The following is a 15,348-nucleotide window of genomic DNA, read 5'->3' as shown; positions in this document are numbered from 1 at the left end:
AGCACCTAGCAGAGTGTCAGGGCCAAGGCAGGCTCAATGAAAGTGAAGCAAGCGTCAGAAGTTGTGGTGGAAACCCGGCTCAGAGGTACTGCGGCAAAAGTGGGAATATACAGAAAGGGCACTGGGCAAACTCGAATGATTAAAGAAACCCAGGTACTAACTGGGCATCTGGAACCATGGAAACCAGGGGCTCAGTGGCCTCGGGAAAGGATCTCACTCTCTGCCATTCCCTGTGTATCAGTTTCCTCTACTTGATGGGAGGAAGTAGCCTCACCTCAAGCCTCACCACAAGCCTCACCTAACCCCAATTTCCCACAGCTTCTAGAGGAATAGGGTCTCACTCTCTTCCTCAAGTTCAGTTTGAAAAATAGGTTTTTCAAACCTCAGAAAGGTTTCAGACCAGCCAAGCTTGAGCCCTTCAACCGAAGTCAGAGGGGCCTGTTCTTGTGAGAATACAGCCACTCGGCAAGGACCACCAGCCTGGAGTGAGGGGAGGAGCAGGCCAAGAAAGCAGACTTTATAGGGCAGGGGTGTCCCATTGGGGGCCTCTGGGACATTTCCAGTGGCACAGCTTGCCACAAATACAGACTGAGGTCCCTTTAGTGCTTCAAGGTCAGAGGGTGATTTGTGGCACCCTAGGATGGAGAAGGTGGCCTTGTCCTAGTAGAGACGGTGGTGACGGAAGGCATGGCATGGCTGATGGCCTTCGCTGCAGAATTGGAAGGGCAAAACTCCAATCACAGGTGCTGCCTCCTAAGTGAGTGTGGGTGGGTTCTTCCTGGGTGCCGAATAGCAACTAATACTTGGCAAACATGAGACAAGGCCCACACCTGCACACTGACCACCTAGGAGGAGTCCCGTTCTGCCCATGAAAGAAAGCCATACCTCACAGGTCACAAGTAGATCGTGAAAATAGATATAACTGAGGTTTTATCCAACTGAATCATTTTTTTTTTTTTGAGAGGTTGTGCAAAACTACTGTATTTACAAAAATGGCACAAAAGTGAATTCAACAGTCGATGCACATGCACACTTCATTCACATCTTCAACAACAAAAGGTATTCTAACACTACAGAACTGAATAAGAATACTAGCTTCAACAGCAGCTGTTAAGCACTAGAGTCACATAAGTTACACCAGAATGGGCAAATATTGCCCAAGTAAAATTTTATTGTTAAAGCTGAAACAGATTTAAGGCCATTCAAGTTCAAGCACAGGATACAAATCTTTTGAAGCCCCATCTATTTGTGTTTGAAATATGTGACCTTTCTTCTAACTTGTGGTCTTAAACTTCTGTTTTACAAAATCCAAAAGGAAAATACACAAGAAATCAATACAATAGAGGTTACATTAAATAAGAGTAACATACAAAGCTATAATTAAGATGAATTAAAGAAAGCCAAAACATTAAAACTGTAAAACTTGCTTGTTACTTGTTGGAACCAGCCCTACACTAGGAGTTAGGTAATATATACAATTATTTTCAAGTAGATTACTTTACATTGCTCTAACATGTTCTTTTCATCAGTGCACTGTTAAACTAATCAAAACTCTACACATGTATATTCCCTTACACACACACTACCACTACCTGCAAAGCCATAACTCTCAAATGACTTAGTGAGTGAAAGGAAATAAAAAGTGGAGAAGTAACATATTAAGGAGAAATAATGGGAATTAGAAGATTCATGCAGTTCAGCTCTTTTAATCAGCCAGCCAGGTTGCTAGTAACAAGAGATGGTTTCCGTTGAGGAAGGTCCTGTGGAGTGGGAATGTGGTCACCAGTGACCTCTGTCTTATCCGGAGCTGCAGTAGGAAGTTGCTTGTTCTTCATTTTTGCTTTAGCCATGTTGTAATCCCCAGAATCAAAATATTTTTGCCCTTTCTGCAATCGTTTCCTTAAAGAATCTGAACCTCCAGGCTTTTGTCCCAGATGAGGATACCTTGCTTTTAATTTTGCTTCTTCAGCTTTCTCTGGACTAGTCACTTTGTCTTCCATTTCCTTCTGCTCCTCCGCGGAGGCTGCCTCGGGGACTTCCGCGGACATACTGCTCCCTCTTAGCCCGCTTCTCCAACTGAATCATTTTAAACCATCACTAGGAGCTACTGAGTAAAGACTCCCGAACAGCAGTTGGGTGCCCCATCCATAACCTTTTGGGCCTGACCATGGTGCAGGCAGGCCCAAGGGCTTTTTGTGAGGGCAGAAAGAGCCAGGGAATTTGCCTTGGGACCAACTCACAATCAGACGGAAGGGGGTTCCAGACAAACATCCACCGTCCTTCACCCCTCAGGTGAGGTCATTCAGAGGTGACTGCTGTGCACTGGCCCCCAGGGGCACTTAGTGCACTTAGCTCCCTACCTACCCTTGATAACACACCTGTATGGTCTGCCTCCCCTTCCAGTGCTTTCTGGGATCACCTCCAACATAAACTGCTTGTACCTAATCCTTGTCTCAGGCTCTGCTTCTCAGGGATCCACACCAACCCACCACATTTTGGTAGAGGAAGCAAGTGCTACCATCCGAAGGAGGCATTTAAGGAGACAGAAGTGATGAGGGGGACAAGAGGTGGAGAACCTCCCAAGAAGTCTCTTGGGGACATACTTGACCACGAAGGCTCAGACACCCAGCTCAGAGTGGCACAGGAAAAGATGTGAATTAATCAAACTCACAGAAACAGAGGGTGAAATCACACACTCGGTGCTTTTAATTCAAAATGAGAAGGACAACATCAGATCTCTCTCACCCGACACCACCCTCTCTCCCTGCAGACAAAGTAAGCCCATGATTATCTCATGGCTGCCAGTGGGCATAGGCTGGGCCCAAAAGGAGCTATGGAGCCTCTCTGCTGAACAACTCACACCTTTGTGAACTGTGGTGGGGCTGGACCCTGAGCAGGCCCTCGCCAACAAAATCCTTGATGATGGTGCCTAAGTAGGTGCAAAGGCAGAAGCCAGCTCCCTGACCCTCGAAATCTCAAGAGACTCCTTTGCACTGCAATGACTATGGGTTTGGAAGAAAGTGGGCTGAGTTCCAAGCAGCCGTTCCTTACTGCCCCAGCACTAGTGGCTGGTGGACTGTTTGGGGCTGGCTGGCAGGGATGGGAGAAAGTGGGGTCAAGGACAAGCGGGGCTGGACCGCTGCAGCAGTCTGAATAAGTCACGAGGTCACTCCAGGTATAGGATGCTCTGTGATTCCTCCTCTCTACCCTCTCCCCAGCCCCCTTTTCTGCCAGCTTGTCCCATCCATTTGTCCTGGGTGTGGCAGCACACCAGAGCTGGGAGGAGGCTGGGAAGGAGGCAGATGCCAAATTTTACCTGGCTGTATATCCGTCCATCCCCATCCTCCCTCCTTGCCCTCTTAGGGAGTTCCATCCCATTGAGGGGTCAGCGGGGCCAGGCAGCACTGAATTCTTTCTCCAGACCCTGGACAAACTGGTCATTGAGGAATAGCAGCTGACCATGGGGCAGGAAGCGGGCGAGGATGCCCTCGATGCAGTCAGCCCGCAGCAGGAGGTTGGCAGTGGGGACCAGCAGCCGGAGGTGCTCAAGGAGAAGGCGGGCCAGCAGCCGAAGCGTGCCCTCTGCCAGCAGCAGGTTCTCGTGGGCATTCAGCACCAGGGTGAAGCCTAATGAGAGCACACCTAGCCACACCACTGTCCGAGGCTCCTGGAAAGGGTCCCCTGCCGTCAGGCGGAAGGCCCCACACGGGGACTCATGCAGGCGCACTGGGTCATCTGAGGACTGGGGCTGCAGGTCCACAGCAGGCCGGCCGCACGCCTGCTGCTGCAGTTGGCACATGGACTCCACCTGCCTGTGGAGAATAGGTGGGTCACTGACCTGTCATCCTCAGGACCACCCCTGGAGCTGGGAGCTGCCATTATCCCCATAACTAGATGCAGAAACTAAGTCCCAGAAAGACTACGTGAAGTGACCTGTCCAGGGCCACAGAGCAGGGAGGATGAGCCCAGATGGGAATCCAAGCTCCAGCCTCCAGGCCCTGAACCATTTCACTCCATGTGGCCAAGAGAAGGCAGGTTCTGAACACAGCTCCCTGGGCTGGGAAAAGGCACCAGGGGATGAAGATCCTGCCCCTACCTGCTTCACAGAGGCCTCCTCAACATCTCAACAAGAGATGAGAAGCGGAGTAAAAGCTATGTCCAACCCAGGCTGTCCAACCTCTCCACCCTCACCCCATCCTGCAGCCCTCTCCAAATAAAAAAGAAAAACCTTGCACTTGGACATCCAGGCTTTTGAAATCACTCTCTGATCTCTCATGAATCACCTTCCAATTTGGGCCATGTACAGGCTGCTCTTAAAGACACGTTTGGTTTTCTGTGCCACATAAGGGGGAGGAAGCCCAGCAGAACAAAGAGATAAACAAGAGGCTGGCCCAGGGTTGCCCCAGAGTGTTAATCCCCCCACCCAAAACACAGACGGGCCAGGAGATTCTGGCACCTGCTGGTTCAGACTGGGTCTGTGAGGGGAAGGTCCAAGGTCAGCCATCACATCTAGAACAGTGTTTCCCAACTGTACCCTGTGGATCCTGGGCTTTTGGGAGGCTCTTGGCACAGATTCCCATAAACCACATTCTCTCTCCTCCTTAGAGATTCATAAAGCTTAAAGGCACACTAAGGGCCCTGAAAAGTCCTGCACTGCAAAGCATATTTAATCTGTACTGCTTACACTCAAATCCCAACTCTTTCACTTTCTAGATGCATAACCTTAGACAGGTTAAATTTCTTTAACTCTCTGTAGCTCAGTTTACTCATCTGTAAGGTGGGGATAATGTACCTACCTCAAAAGACTGTTTCAAAGATAAAATGAGTTCATATACACGAAATGCTCAGAACATAAAATGCTTAGTACATACAGGCTCAATAAATGCTAACTACAAAAAAAATTACCATAAATGCTAACTATAATAAATAATGATGATGATAATAGCATCTGTGCTAGACTGTGGAAGACTCTTTGAAGACTCTTTGAAAGCACTACTCTAAAACTTTCTCTCTGCTTCTTAGTCCTCCTGTTTCTCTGTGCCCCCCAGAAAACCTATCATAATCGGTGTGTATTCAATGGGCTGGACTGTGTTACCTGGCCACGGCCAAAATCTGCTCCTTTCGGAGGAGCCTGTCCCTCTCAGCACCATGTGGCTGTGGGTCGTTGGGTGAATTCTCGGTACCAAAGAAGCAGGAGTAGAGCACTCGGCAAAGGCCCTCCTCAGCCTTCGTGGCCCGCAAGGTGTGGATGAGGAAGACATGGACCATGGCTCTGGGATGGATGCTACAGGAAAGCCAGAGACCTCAGTAAGATGAGTGTAAAACCCCAGAGGGGAGGCAACCACAGAAAGGGTCTGGCCTAGCTAGGCCTGGGAGCGTGTCTGGAGGCTGGTGTGGCTAGTCACTGGTCCTCCTCAGTCACCCAAGACACACGCCCAGCCTCTGAATGTGGTCAGCACCAACTCTGTCCATAAGAGTCTAGCAGCTATCTTAGACAACCCCAAAGCCAAATCTACAAACAACCGGCCAGGAATCTTGAAAAATGTCAGTCATCAGAGTCAAGGAACACTGGGGAGCTGCTCCAGACTGAAGGAGGCCAAAGAGACAAGACAGCCGAATGCATCCTGCGATACTAGATAGGAGCCCTGGCAGAGAAAAAGGTAGTTTCAACATAGGGCATTACTAGGACAACTGGAAGCATTTAAATACGGATTACAGGTTAGATAATAGTCTTGATCGATGTTACCTGATTTTGAATGTAGGAGAATGTCCTTGTTTTTAGAAAATACACACTGAAGTACCTCTAAATATAGAGGTAAAGGGGCATCATATCTGCAACTAACTTAAGTGGAAAATTAAGTATACAGGAGTTCTTTATAAGAACAGTCTTGAAATTTTCCGTAAGCTTGAGATCACGCCAAAATAAAGACCACGAAATAGTAATAATAATGGTGTTTGGCTCAGTGACCAGCCCGGGGTTGAAAGGCAGCGGGTAGACGGTAAGCAGATATCTGTAGCTAAGGGTAAACAGATCGTTGAGTTTAAACTGGTTAAACAGGAAGGTTCGCGACAGCGCTTTGAAACCCGTAGCTCGGAGACCTCGACTGACCTCCCGCGACCCTCTACCCGCAATCAGAGCCGTCATCAGCCTTCGCCACCGCGTCCCCCCCCCGCCCCCCACAGAGAAATGGTAGCAGCCAAGACGCTTACGTCACTACTTCGCGCAACCCTGTGGCGCTGTGCCTCTGGGGGACTGTAGTTGCTTGCCCCAGCTAGCCAAGCCTAAGGAGGGGGCACCCTGGACTGAGTGTGCCCTGCCACCCCGGGCCGCTGTCCTCGAGGCGAGACACTCACCTTTTCTTCCGTGCCCACGGACTTCTACTAACAGGCCCCTTCACTCGGCTAAACGGTAGATATGGCGGTTGCGCACGCCAGTAGCAGGCGCGCGCCTGAGAGTGACGGGCTCAGGGTGGGCGGGGCCTCATGTCCCGAGCTGTGCTCCGGCTGCGGGGCGTGGGTGGCTTCCCGACGCCTGGACCTCCGGCTCAGGCGACTTTCACCGTCGGACCAAAATCCCCTTGCTCCGGGTTCACGGCGCGGCCCACGCTGGTCACTCACTGACTGGGTACGTGGGGTTCCCACTCGAAGCCCTAGACCAGTCGAGCCCCAGGCCACTTCCCCCGGCGGCCACGAGGGGGCGCCCGACCCGGTGCGTGCCCTTTCCGGGAGAGGCGGGGTCTGAAGGTGCAGGGCAGAGGTCTCCAACTGGACAATATGCGTGGCAATCACGGGGGCGCCTGTTAAAATTCAGGTTGCTGGACTTTAGCTCCGGGAAAGAAGGCTTGTGGGGAAACATGCATATTTACGTAGTTGGTGGGGAGAGCTTCTGGGTTGTGGGTTCCTGCGGTGGGTTAAGACTAGGGCTCGGTTTGGAGTGGAAAGATTAAAACTCTGGTCACCAGCTATGCATCCCTGGCAGGTCAGTCACTTTACTGGGCCCCAGTGAAGCCCCATAGGATTTGGTAGGCTGATTAGTTTTTCCTTTCACACTTCCACCTCTAACAAGCTCTTTCCTTGTCCGCTCTTTGAGGGAGGCCATCAAAAGTGTAGGGAAAGGACTTGTACCTTAAGCCTGAAAGGGCCACTGCCAGGTCCTTCCCTGTTGGAGTCTTGGCCCAGAGGTGTTTGGGGCCCTGCAAGACTTGTCTGGGCCTCATTGCCTGCCTTGGGCACCCCGGCCCCCACCTCCCCACATAATCCTTTTACTTTTTGGCATGTGAACTGCTGCAACCTCCCCAGATGTGTTCTGTGCCCAAAACCCCACACTGGGTGTTTCCTCGGCCTGGCCTGCCCTTTCCTCCCCTTTATTAGCCCTTCAAAAGATGCTCAGGGGCTTCCCTGGTGGCGCAGTGGTTGAGAATCTGCCTGCCAATGCAGGGGACACGGGTTCAACCCCTGGTCTGGGAAGATCCCACATGCCGCGGAGCAACTAGGCCCGTGAGCCACAATTACTGAGCCTGCGCGTCTGGAGCCTGTGCTCCGCAACAAGAGAGGCCGCGATAGTGAAAGGCCCGCGCACCGTGATGAAGAGTGGCCCCCACTTGCCGCAACTAGAGAAAGCCATCGCACAGAAACGAAGACCCAACACAGCCAAAAATAAATAAATTAAAAAAATTTTTTTAAAAGGTGCTCAGACCAAAACCTAGGGGAAGTCTTCCTGCTGGACTGTCCATTAGCATTCAGCTGTCCCCTTTATATCCATTGTGAGGGTCTGCCTATGGTGCTGATGTCTCCTATGGGGTACACCCTGGCTGCGGTGCCCAGTTTCATTCCCCACGGCCATGCACAAGGCAGGCCTGGAGCCAACCCAAACACACTTCTTGGTGACTGAAGAAAGAAGGGCAGGGCAGCTCAGGCAGGGACCTTGGAGTGCAGTCTGGGCCCCTCTGGCTATAGGATGTGGGCAGAGGGGCAGTGAGGGGAGGCTAGAGGAGGTGGCCTTGGGGCTGGCCAGAGTGTGTGGGCATTCTGACCACAGGTGCAACACATATATGTATTTGTAGGTGGAGGGGCAGGCCCAGAGACAGTTGGGCCTCAGCCACAAGGCTGGGATGATGTTGGCTCAGTTCCTGGTCCCTATCACTCTCAGCCAGGACTCATGTCTGCCACCTGATTACAGCAAAGAGCTGGCAGAGGGCACTGGTTAGTGGGGGCCAACTGGCATCCGGAACACAGTATTCTGGCCTCTGTCCACTCGTCAGGCAGTGAGTCTACTCCAGGTCCCGGGCTGCTGGGGAGGCCAGCCTAGTGTGACGTACACAGAGGAGACAGCGGTGAGAAGCTGGCCTGAACTTCTGGAGGTCAGTGGGGGACCCAGATGGAGGTGGTGTCCAGATAAGTGAGACAGACTCAGATGCCGTTCCCAACTTTTGGCAGCCCTCAGCCAACTTGTGCCCCCAAGGTCAAAGTAGTGTGCTGGGGACAGTGAGGCAGGAAGCAGCCTGGGTCCCCCGAGACGCTGCAGAGCCTTCTTGCTGAATGAGGAGCACATATTGCAATGTATTTATTTTGTTAAACCGCTGTGTGGTGTTTCTGTTACGTGCAGCCTAACTCAAATGAGTTAAGTGAGGCAGCATGTGAAGTGGGCAGAGTGGAGCCTGACATGTAGTCGGTACTCAATACATCAGTAAATGTTGACAAGCATTAATGCAGAGGCAGGATAGGAGAAGGTGTCAGAGAGGCCTTGGTCAGTTCTAGAAAGCAGGTGGGGCCTTCTGGTCTGGCAGCAGCTCAGAGGCAGGGCGATGGACAGGCTGAACTTCTGCTTCCTGGTATGTGCATGTTCATGTGTGCCAGCCTTTTATAGCAGTTACCCTAGAAATTGTGGCGGGGCCAGGCACACAGTACGTGAAGATGTGGGTTTGTGGCTAGAGTGTGTGTGTGTGTGTGTGTGTGTGTGTGTGAGTGAGTGATAGAGGCAGGAGAGAAGAAGAAAAGTAAAGCACTACAATTCAGTATCCTGTAATAAACCATAATGGAAAAGAATATGAAAAAGAATATGTATATTATATATAACTGAATCACTTTGCTGTACACCAGAAACTAACACAACAACACTAACACAATCAACTGTACTTCAGGAAAAAAAAAAAAAAAAAAAACCCTAAAAAATAAATAAATAAATAAGCAGCTGGCTGGATTTGAGGCCTGGCCCACCTGCCTAGCTGAGACGAGGGGCCACACCTTCAAGTCATTTCCCCTCCCCCTCCTCTGGCTGTGGGCAAAGGTGCTCATCACTCCACTCCCCAGCTCTGCTCTTCTCAGTGGCCCTCTGAGTTGGGGAGATTGCCTGAAGCCCCTCACATTGACCCCTTCCTCACACTCCCACCCTCCATTGCTCTTTACCCATTTCAGGGTGAGGCCTGCCCCACAGTGGCAGGCAGCCTGGTGTTTGCCCCTTCCGATCCCCGTTGATGCCCACCATCAGGATGCACGTGGTGTCTGATACTGACTCAATTTGGACAGCAGTTTCCATTTCCCACTCACCCAAGCCATGCAGGGTCCTGAATCACTGATGGGCAGCCTGGCTTGGGAAGCTCTGCTGCTTCTCCCAGACATCAGGACCAACCCTCAGGTCCTGCTTAACACACCTCCAGGGACGGGGAGCTCACTCCCCCAAGACAGCCCCATTGTTTTTTTTTCTTTTTTTAGCTGCATTGGGTCTTTGTTGCTGCATGCAGGCTTTCCCTAGTTGCGGCAACCTGGGGCTTCTCATTGCAGTGGCTTCTCTTATTGCGGAGCATGGGCCCTAGACCCACGGGCTTCAGTAGTTGCAGCACGCGGGCTCAGTAGTTGCAGCGCATGGGCTCTAGGACGCGCAGGCTTCAGTAGTTGTGGCTCGCAGCCTCTAGAGTGCAGGCTCAGTAGTTGTGGCGCATGGGCTTAGTTGCTCCTTTGCATGTGGGATCTTCCCAAACCAGGGATCGAACCGTGTCCCCTGCCTTGGCAGGCAGATTCTTAACCACTGCACCACCAGGGAAGTCCCCCCGTTGTTTTTTGTTTTGTTTTGGTTGGTTTTTTAATTAATTAATTTATGTAGCTGCGTTGGGTCTTCATTGCTGCGCGCAGGCTTTTTCTAGTTGCGGCGAGCGGGGGCTACTCTTTGTTGCAGTGTGCGGGCTTCTCATTGTGGTGGCTTCTCTTGTTGCAGTGCGCAGGCTTCAGTAGTTGTGGCACGCGGGCTCAGTAGTTGTGGTGCACGGGCTTAGTTGCTCCGCGGCATGTGGGATCTTCCTGGGCTAGGGCTCGAACCCGTGTCCCCTGCTTTGGCAGGTGGATTCTTAACCACTGTGCCACCAGGGAAGTCCCCCCCCACTGGTTTTTGACAGCTGGAAACGCTTATTGATGATCTTTACGGACCCCCGAGACCTCAGGCCAGACCAGCTTGGCCACCGCCTACTTCTGGGTGAGGGGAGGGCAATTAGATGGATTCTGCCAACCCCAGGCAATGGATTTTTTGAATGTCTGATAAGAATGTTTAGCCGTTTCTCAAACTGTAGAGGAGGAAACTAAGAGGAAGAGGGGATCTGCTTTACTGAGAGTCCAGGTGGGCTGAGCTCGAGTGGCTATGGTTGCCCTAGAATTAAGGAGACCAAAGTAGGGCAAGCCTTATACTTCCATCCCCCTCCACCTCCCTGGGCCATCTCAGAGATGGCTTGCCCCATGTGGGTCACCAGACAGCCTCCTCCTCCTCTGTCTGCACCAACCCCCATCCACAGTCTCCTAACAGCTACTTTGGTGCAGTAGGACACCAGTCTCCTACACAGAGCAGCTGGGCTTTTCCCTTGTAACCCATCACCCAGGGGCATGTCCATGGGCAGAAGGTTTGGCCCCTTCCTTTTAATTAAGTGTTTATAGGCTTATCCTTTTTACCTGTCTGGTCTTGTAATCCCCACATTGGCTCTAAGTAATAACAGCCATAGCAGACTTTTGTGTGGCACTTGATGTAGGCAGGCCCTATTCTTAGTGCTTTACATACACCAACTCATTTGATCCAATCCACAAGCCTTTGAAGGAGGGGCTTTACTATCCGCATTTGCAGATGAGGCACTGAGATCAAGTAACTTTCCTGATATTACACATGTACTGAGTGAGGTGTGCATGTCCATAAATTTCAGCCTGTTTCATCCCCTCCCTTGTGTGTCCCCTTCTCCCCCATTCCTTCAGGGTCACCACAGAGACTGTTGGCCCACACCCTCAGCTCCCAGAGGCCATAATCCCAGCCCTGCTTACCTGCTATAATCCAACCTTGGGAGCTCCCTTCCCACCCTGGTTGGATGATCTCCTTCCCTGGTATTCCCAATCCCAGCTCAGGAGGCCCCCGCCCTGAGCCCTCCCCTCAGGGAGCCCCAGGCCCCATGTCTTGGCTGGGCTCCAGAAGGACTAGGCAGTGTGTGATTCGTCCTTTCAAACGGCTGCTCTTCCTGCAGGGCTGAGAGCCAGGAGGCCCCACGAGGCAGCTCAGGCCCAGCCACGTGAGACCCTTTCCCCTCCCGCTGCCCCAGGCCCAGCTGACTCAGAGCCTGGCAGCTTCAGTCACCACCCCTCCCAGGGGTATGTGTGCTGGTATGGACTGGGTGGGGAGGAAGCAATCCTGGCAGCACTGCTCGGCACCCACATTCCCATGTGGGTTGGGTGGGAATGCTTCTTAGCTTCTGTCCCATAACCAACTGTCTACTTTGAACAATAGGCTGAATAACTTCATGTCATCCAACATTCTCTCAAGGCATGAATTTTAAGGCTGTAGAACAGCAACTTCTCCATCATTGCTCAACTTCCCTCTCCTGATTGTTTCCAGATTCCACATGGCTATAGACCTCCTTGTCTAAACATCCTTCCTTTCTCTACCACCAACAGTTTTATTGCTTCTGGAAAGTAGGGTGCCTGTGTGTTCAATTCCAGGGATAAAGACTTTTTAAAAATCATGTTTTCTAGGTGGTTGTGAGCTATTGTCACTGGAAGACTCAAGCCAGTGATCTACAGTCAGTTAACTCCAAAGAGTCACTTTAACTTTTTTCAGAATCTGACTTGAGAAACAATTAAGACTAAGATCAGTATTTCAACGTAGGAGAATCAGAAAACAGGCTGGAACTCCTGCTACTGCCACATCACAGCATGTAGGTTCAGCACTTGACAGTTAACAGAGCTTTTTGCTATAAATAACCACATTTTCTGGTTGAGAGAGAAATTAAAATTTACCAATCTTAATGAAAATATGGAGCAACAGAACTCTCAGACACTGCTGGTAGGAAGGTAAGTTGGTATAGCAACCCTTGGAGAACTATGTGGAAAACACACATGCTACAAGCCAGCAATTCCACTCCTGGTATAGTTCCACCACAATTTGAAATAGTCCCAAATTATTCATTGAGGGCAAAATGAAAATGTTCTATATCTTAATTGTGGTGGCAGTTACCAAACTGCATTCGTCAAAACTCACAGAACTGTATACACAAAAGGGTGAATTTTACCTTAATTTTTAAAAGATTTAAAGGCCAGGGAATTCCCTGGTGGTCCAATGGTTAGGACTCGGCACTTTCACTGCCGTGAAAGTGGGTTCAATCCCTGGTCGGGGAACTAAGATCCATGTGGCATGGCAAAAATAAATAAAGGCCAGAAGAAAAAAATAGAACGAATAATTCAATTTAAGAATATATCCATATAGCTGATTTACTTTGTTATAAAGCAGAAACTAACACACCATTGTAAAGCAGTTATACTCCAATAAAGGTGTTAAAAAAAAGTCAAAAAAAATATTTCCCAACATTGACTATTGCCTTTTAAAAATTATTTGCAAATTTTCTAAGTAAAAAGGAATATCCCACAATTTAAAAAAAAAAAAACGAATATATCCATATAATGGAATACTACACAGCAATGAACAATAATAACTCTTGCTAAAAGAAACATGATGAATCTCAAAATCATTATACTGGGTTAAAAAAGCCAGACACAAAAGAGTATGATTTCATCTCTATGAAGCTCAAGAACAGGCAAAACTAATCTACCATGATAGAGGTCAAACTAGTGGTGACCACAGAGTGTGGGTAACTAGGAGGGAGCAGGAGGGAGCCTCCTGGGATGCTAGAAATGTCGACATCTTGAGCTGTGTGGTGCCTCGTCATATCTGTGCTTTATGCTTAAGATGTGTACCTTTGAGGAAATGTCAATCTTTCCCCAATTTAAAAAGAAAACATTTTTTAAATTGTCATTGCAAGTTATCTGGCGAGCAAATCTGATAATGCCCAGTGCCCAGCGATGCCTCCTGACCCTGCCAGGCCTGGCACAGGCTCACTTGGACCCTGCCCTGCACAGCTCTTTAACCACGTGAGTCGGCTGCATGTGGCTGCTCGCAGGCTCCTAACCAGAGGTGGGAATTACTGCCCCGCCTTAGCCCAAGTAAAACAACCTTTAAAACTGGCTGGCAGCCCAGTATTTTAAACCGCTTCCTTGCCTGATCCACTCTTTATGAGCATCCAGGAATAAAGTTATAGCTTCTTTTCCTGGTGGAACAGGGGGTTGCAGCACCTCTGCCCCATCCCCGGAAATTCCCAGGGGCAGGGAGGTCTTGGCCCTACCCGAATTGGAGAGGCGAACCCTGGCGCCCCCTCTACCGACCCAGGCCCGCACCTCCCTCAAGGTAGATGTCAGCACCAGGGCCTTCTCTCAGGGAAGAGTTTTGTCCTCGCTTGACCAGGGTCCCTTCCCTGCCTTCCTTTCTTCTGTCTCCCCTGCAAAATGAGCTGAATACTGACCTGGTGTGCGTAGAAGACACTAGGTAGAAGTGTCTGGAGCAGACTGACAGCAGCTATGACTGATGGGTTATGAGCGGGGCAGATGTGGCTGCAGCTGTCAGCACCTGGCACAGTCTGGGCGGTGTTAGACACTCAGCACCCATTACTTTCTCCTCCCCATGTGGCCTGATCCAGATGGACAGAGTGGTAAGAGGACTCTCAGAGCAGAAGCCAGGCAGCCTAGCCCCACCACCTTGGTCCTCTGGGCCAGAGGTGGAAGGTGAGTGGGAGAGTCCTGGGCAGCTGTAACACCTGCTCTGCTTGTATCTGCTGCATAACCTGGGGTAAGTGAGTGCCCTCTGAGCATCCAGATGCCTTCCTCATCAAACCAGACCACTTGAGCACTCAGGGTGGTACAGGCAAGTCTCAGCATAACCGTGCCCAGGGCTCACTCTCTCCCCTCCCTCTACTTCTCCCTCTTTCTCAGGCGTCTGCAGATATTTTCCCTTTTCTGGGGCAAATCCTCACCCAAATAAAGCTGGCTTTGGTGTCAGCTGCCTGCTCAGTGGAGGGGGCTTCTGGAGGCTTCCAGAGTTCCTCTTCCTGAGTAGAAGTCCAGCCCCCAAGATACCGGCCCTCCCACAGGTTGTGCCCTTGCAGGGGGCTCTAGACCAAGAGTGAAGACCAAGCCTTGGAGCATAAGAAACTTGGGGTGGGCAAGGGGACAAGCTAGAGACCAGGTAAGTGTCCTTTAGACCCAGCCTGGGAATCTCAAGTCCCTTCTTATTGCTCTGGCAAGAAATAGCCTGTTTTCCCATCTGCAAAATGGAGCAAATAATCATGGCAAGGTAGATGAACTTTGACAGAAAGCAGTAATGACACCTGACATGTTGTGTGTGCACTCTGTATCAGGCAGCGTCTTAGTTGTATATTTGCAAAGGATTCCCTACAATCACAGCTCATAGTTGAGGGGGAGAGTTATTTGCTGTGGTATTCCGAGAGGATTTCCTGACACACCCAGGTTTGGCCTGGGACTGGTTCTCCCAGATTGGCCCTTTCCCACTCTCTTGATCTTGAACTTGGCACCTCCTAGGTGGTGGAACCTCTGCTGGGTGCTGGGGATACTGAAAGGAAAGTCATTTCCCTGATAGGGCAGGGAGGCTTCTGGGAGGAATTAACATTTGAAACCGAATCTTAAAAGAGGAAAAGCAGATTGGGGAGAGCATTCCTGAGGATAATACAGCAGATGCAAAGACAAGGAAATGTGAACAGCAACTCTGTTGCTGGGATTTGATTCAGCAAGAGGTGAGCAATGAGGCTGGGGAGGGCCTAGATCCTAAAGGGCTATGAGACTTTTAAGTTTATCTGAGGGCAATGGTGAGCCACTGATAATTCTAGAGGAGAGAACTGATGGCATCACTCTTGCCTTTTTGGTGCAGAATTTAGGAAGGGTGAGCCCAGAAGTGCTTGAGCAGCCAGATGAGGGAAATGGGGAGGCTGAATCCAAAATCTTGGCAAGACTTGGGAAGAGGGTATGAGGCCACCTTCCCAGGAG

The 15,348-nt window shown here is 50.4% G+C and overlaps 3 protein-coding genes across 4 annotated transcripts in view; all 3 read right to left on the bottom strand.

The window, feature by feature from the left end:
* MAVS (mitochondrial antiviral signaling protein) overlaps positions 1-6,424 on the bottom strand; it is a 41,167-nt gene extending 34,743 nt beyond the window's left edge. For both annotated transcript variants that reach the window (XM_061207879.1, XM_061207880.1), the window contains exon 1: positions 6,355-6,424. The gene's annotated coding sequence lies outside the window, so the exon portion shown is untranslated. The remainder of the gene's footprint in view (positions 1-6,354) is intronic.
* LOC133102823 (cAMP-regulated phosphoprotein 19-like) lies at positions 1,233-2,048 on the bottom strand. The gene has a single exon (XM_061207883.1). The coding sequence runs from the start codon at positions 2,046-2,048 to the stop codon at positions 1,710-1,712; it is 339 nt and encodes a 112-aa protein (XP_061063866.1). The 3' UTR covers positions 1,233-1,709.
* On the bottom strand, positions 3,386-6,439 carry AP5S1 (adaptor related protein complex 5 subunit sigma 1). Its single transcript, XM_061207882.1, has 3 exons — positions 6,355-6,439; positions 5,096-5,284; positions 3,386-3,812 (listed from the first exon to the last, which is right to left on the bottom strand). Exons 2-3 carry the CDS (start codon positions 5,266-5,268, stop codon positions 3,386-3,388), a joined length of 600 nt encoding a protein of 199 aa, XP_061063865.1. The 5' UTR covers positions 5,269-5,284; positions 6,355-6,439.
* Positions 6,440-15,348: the final 8,909 nt, after the last annotated feature.

Source organism: Eubalaena glacialis, chromosome 13, assembly GCF_028564815.1.
Source record: "Eubalaena glacialis isolate mEubGla1 chromosome 13, mEubGla1.1.hap2.+ XY, whole genome shotgun sequence".
NCBI classification, from domain to species: Eukaryota; Metazoa; Chordata; class Mammalia; order Artiodactyla; family Balaenidae; genus Eubalaena; species Eubalaena glacialis.
This window is presented reverse-complemented; position numbering and strand designations above follow the sequence as displayed.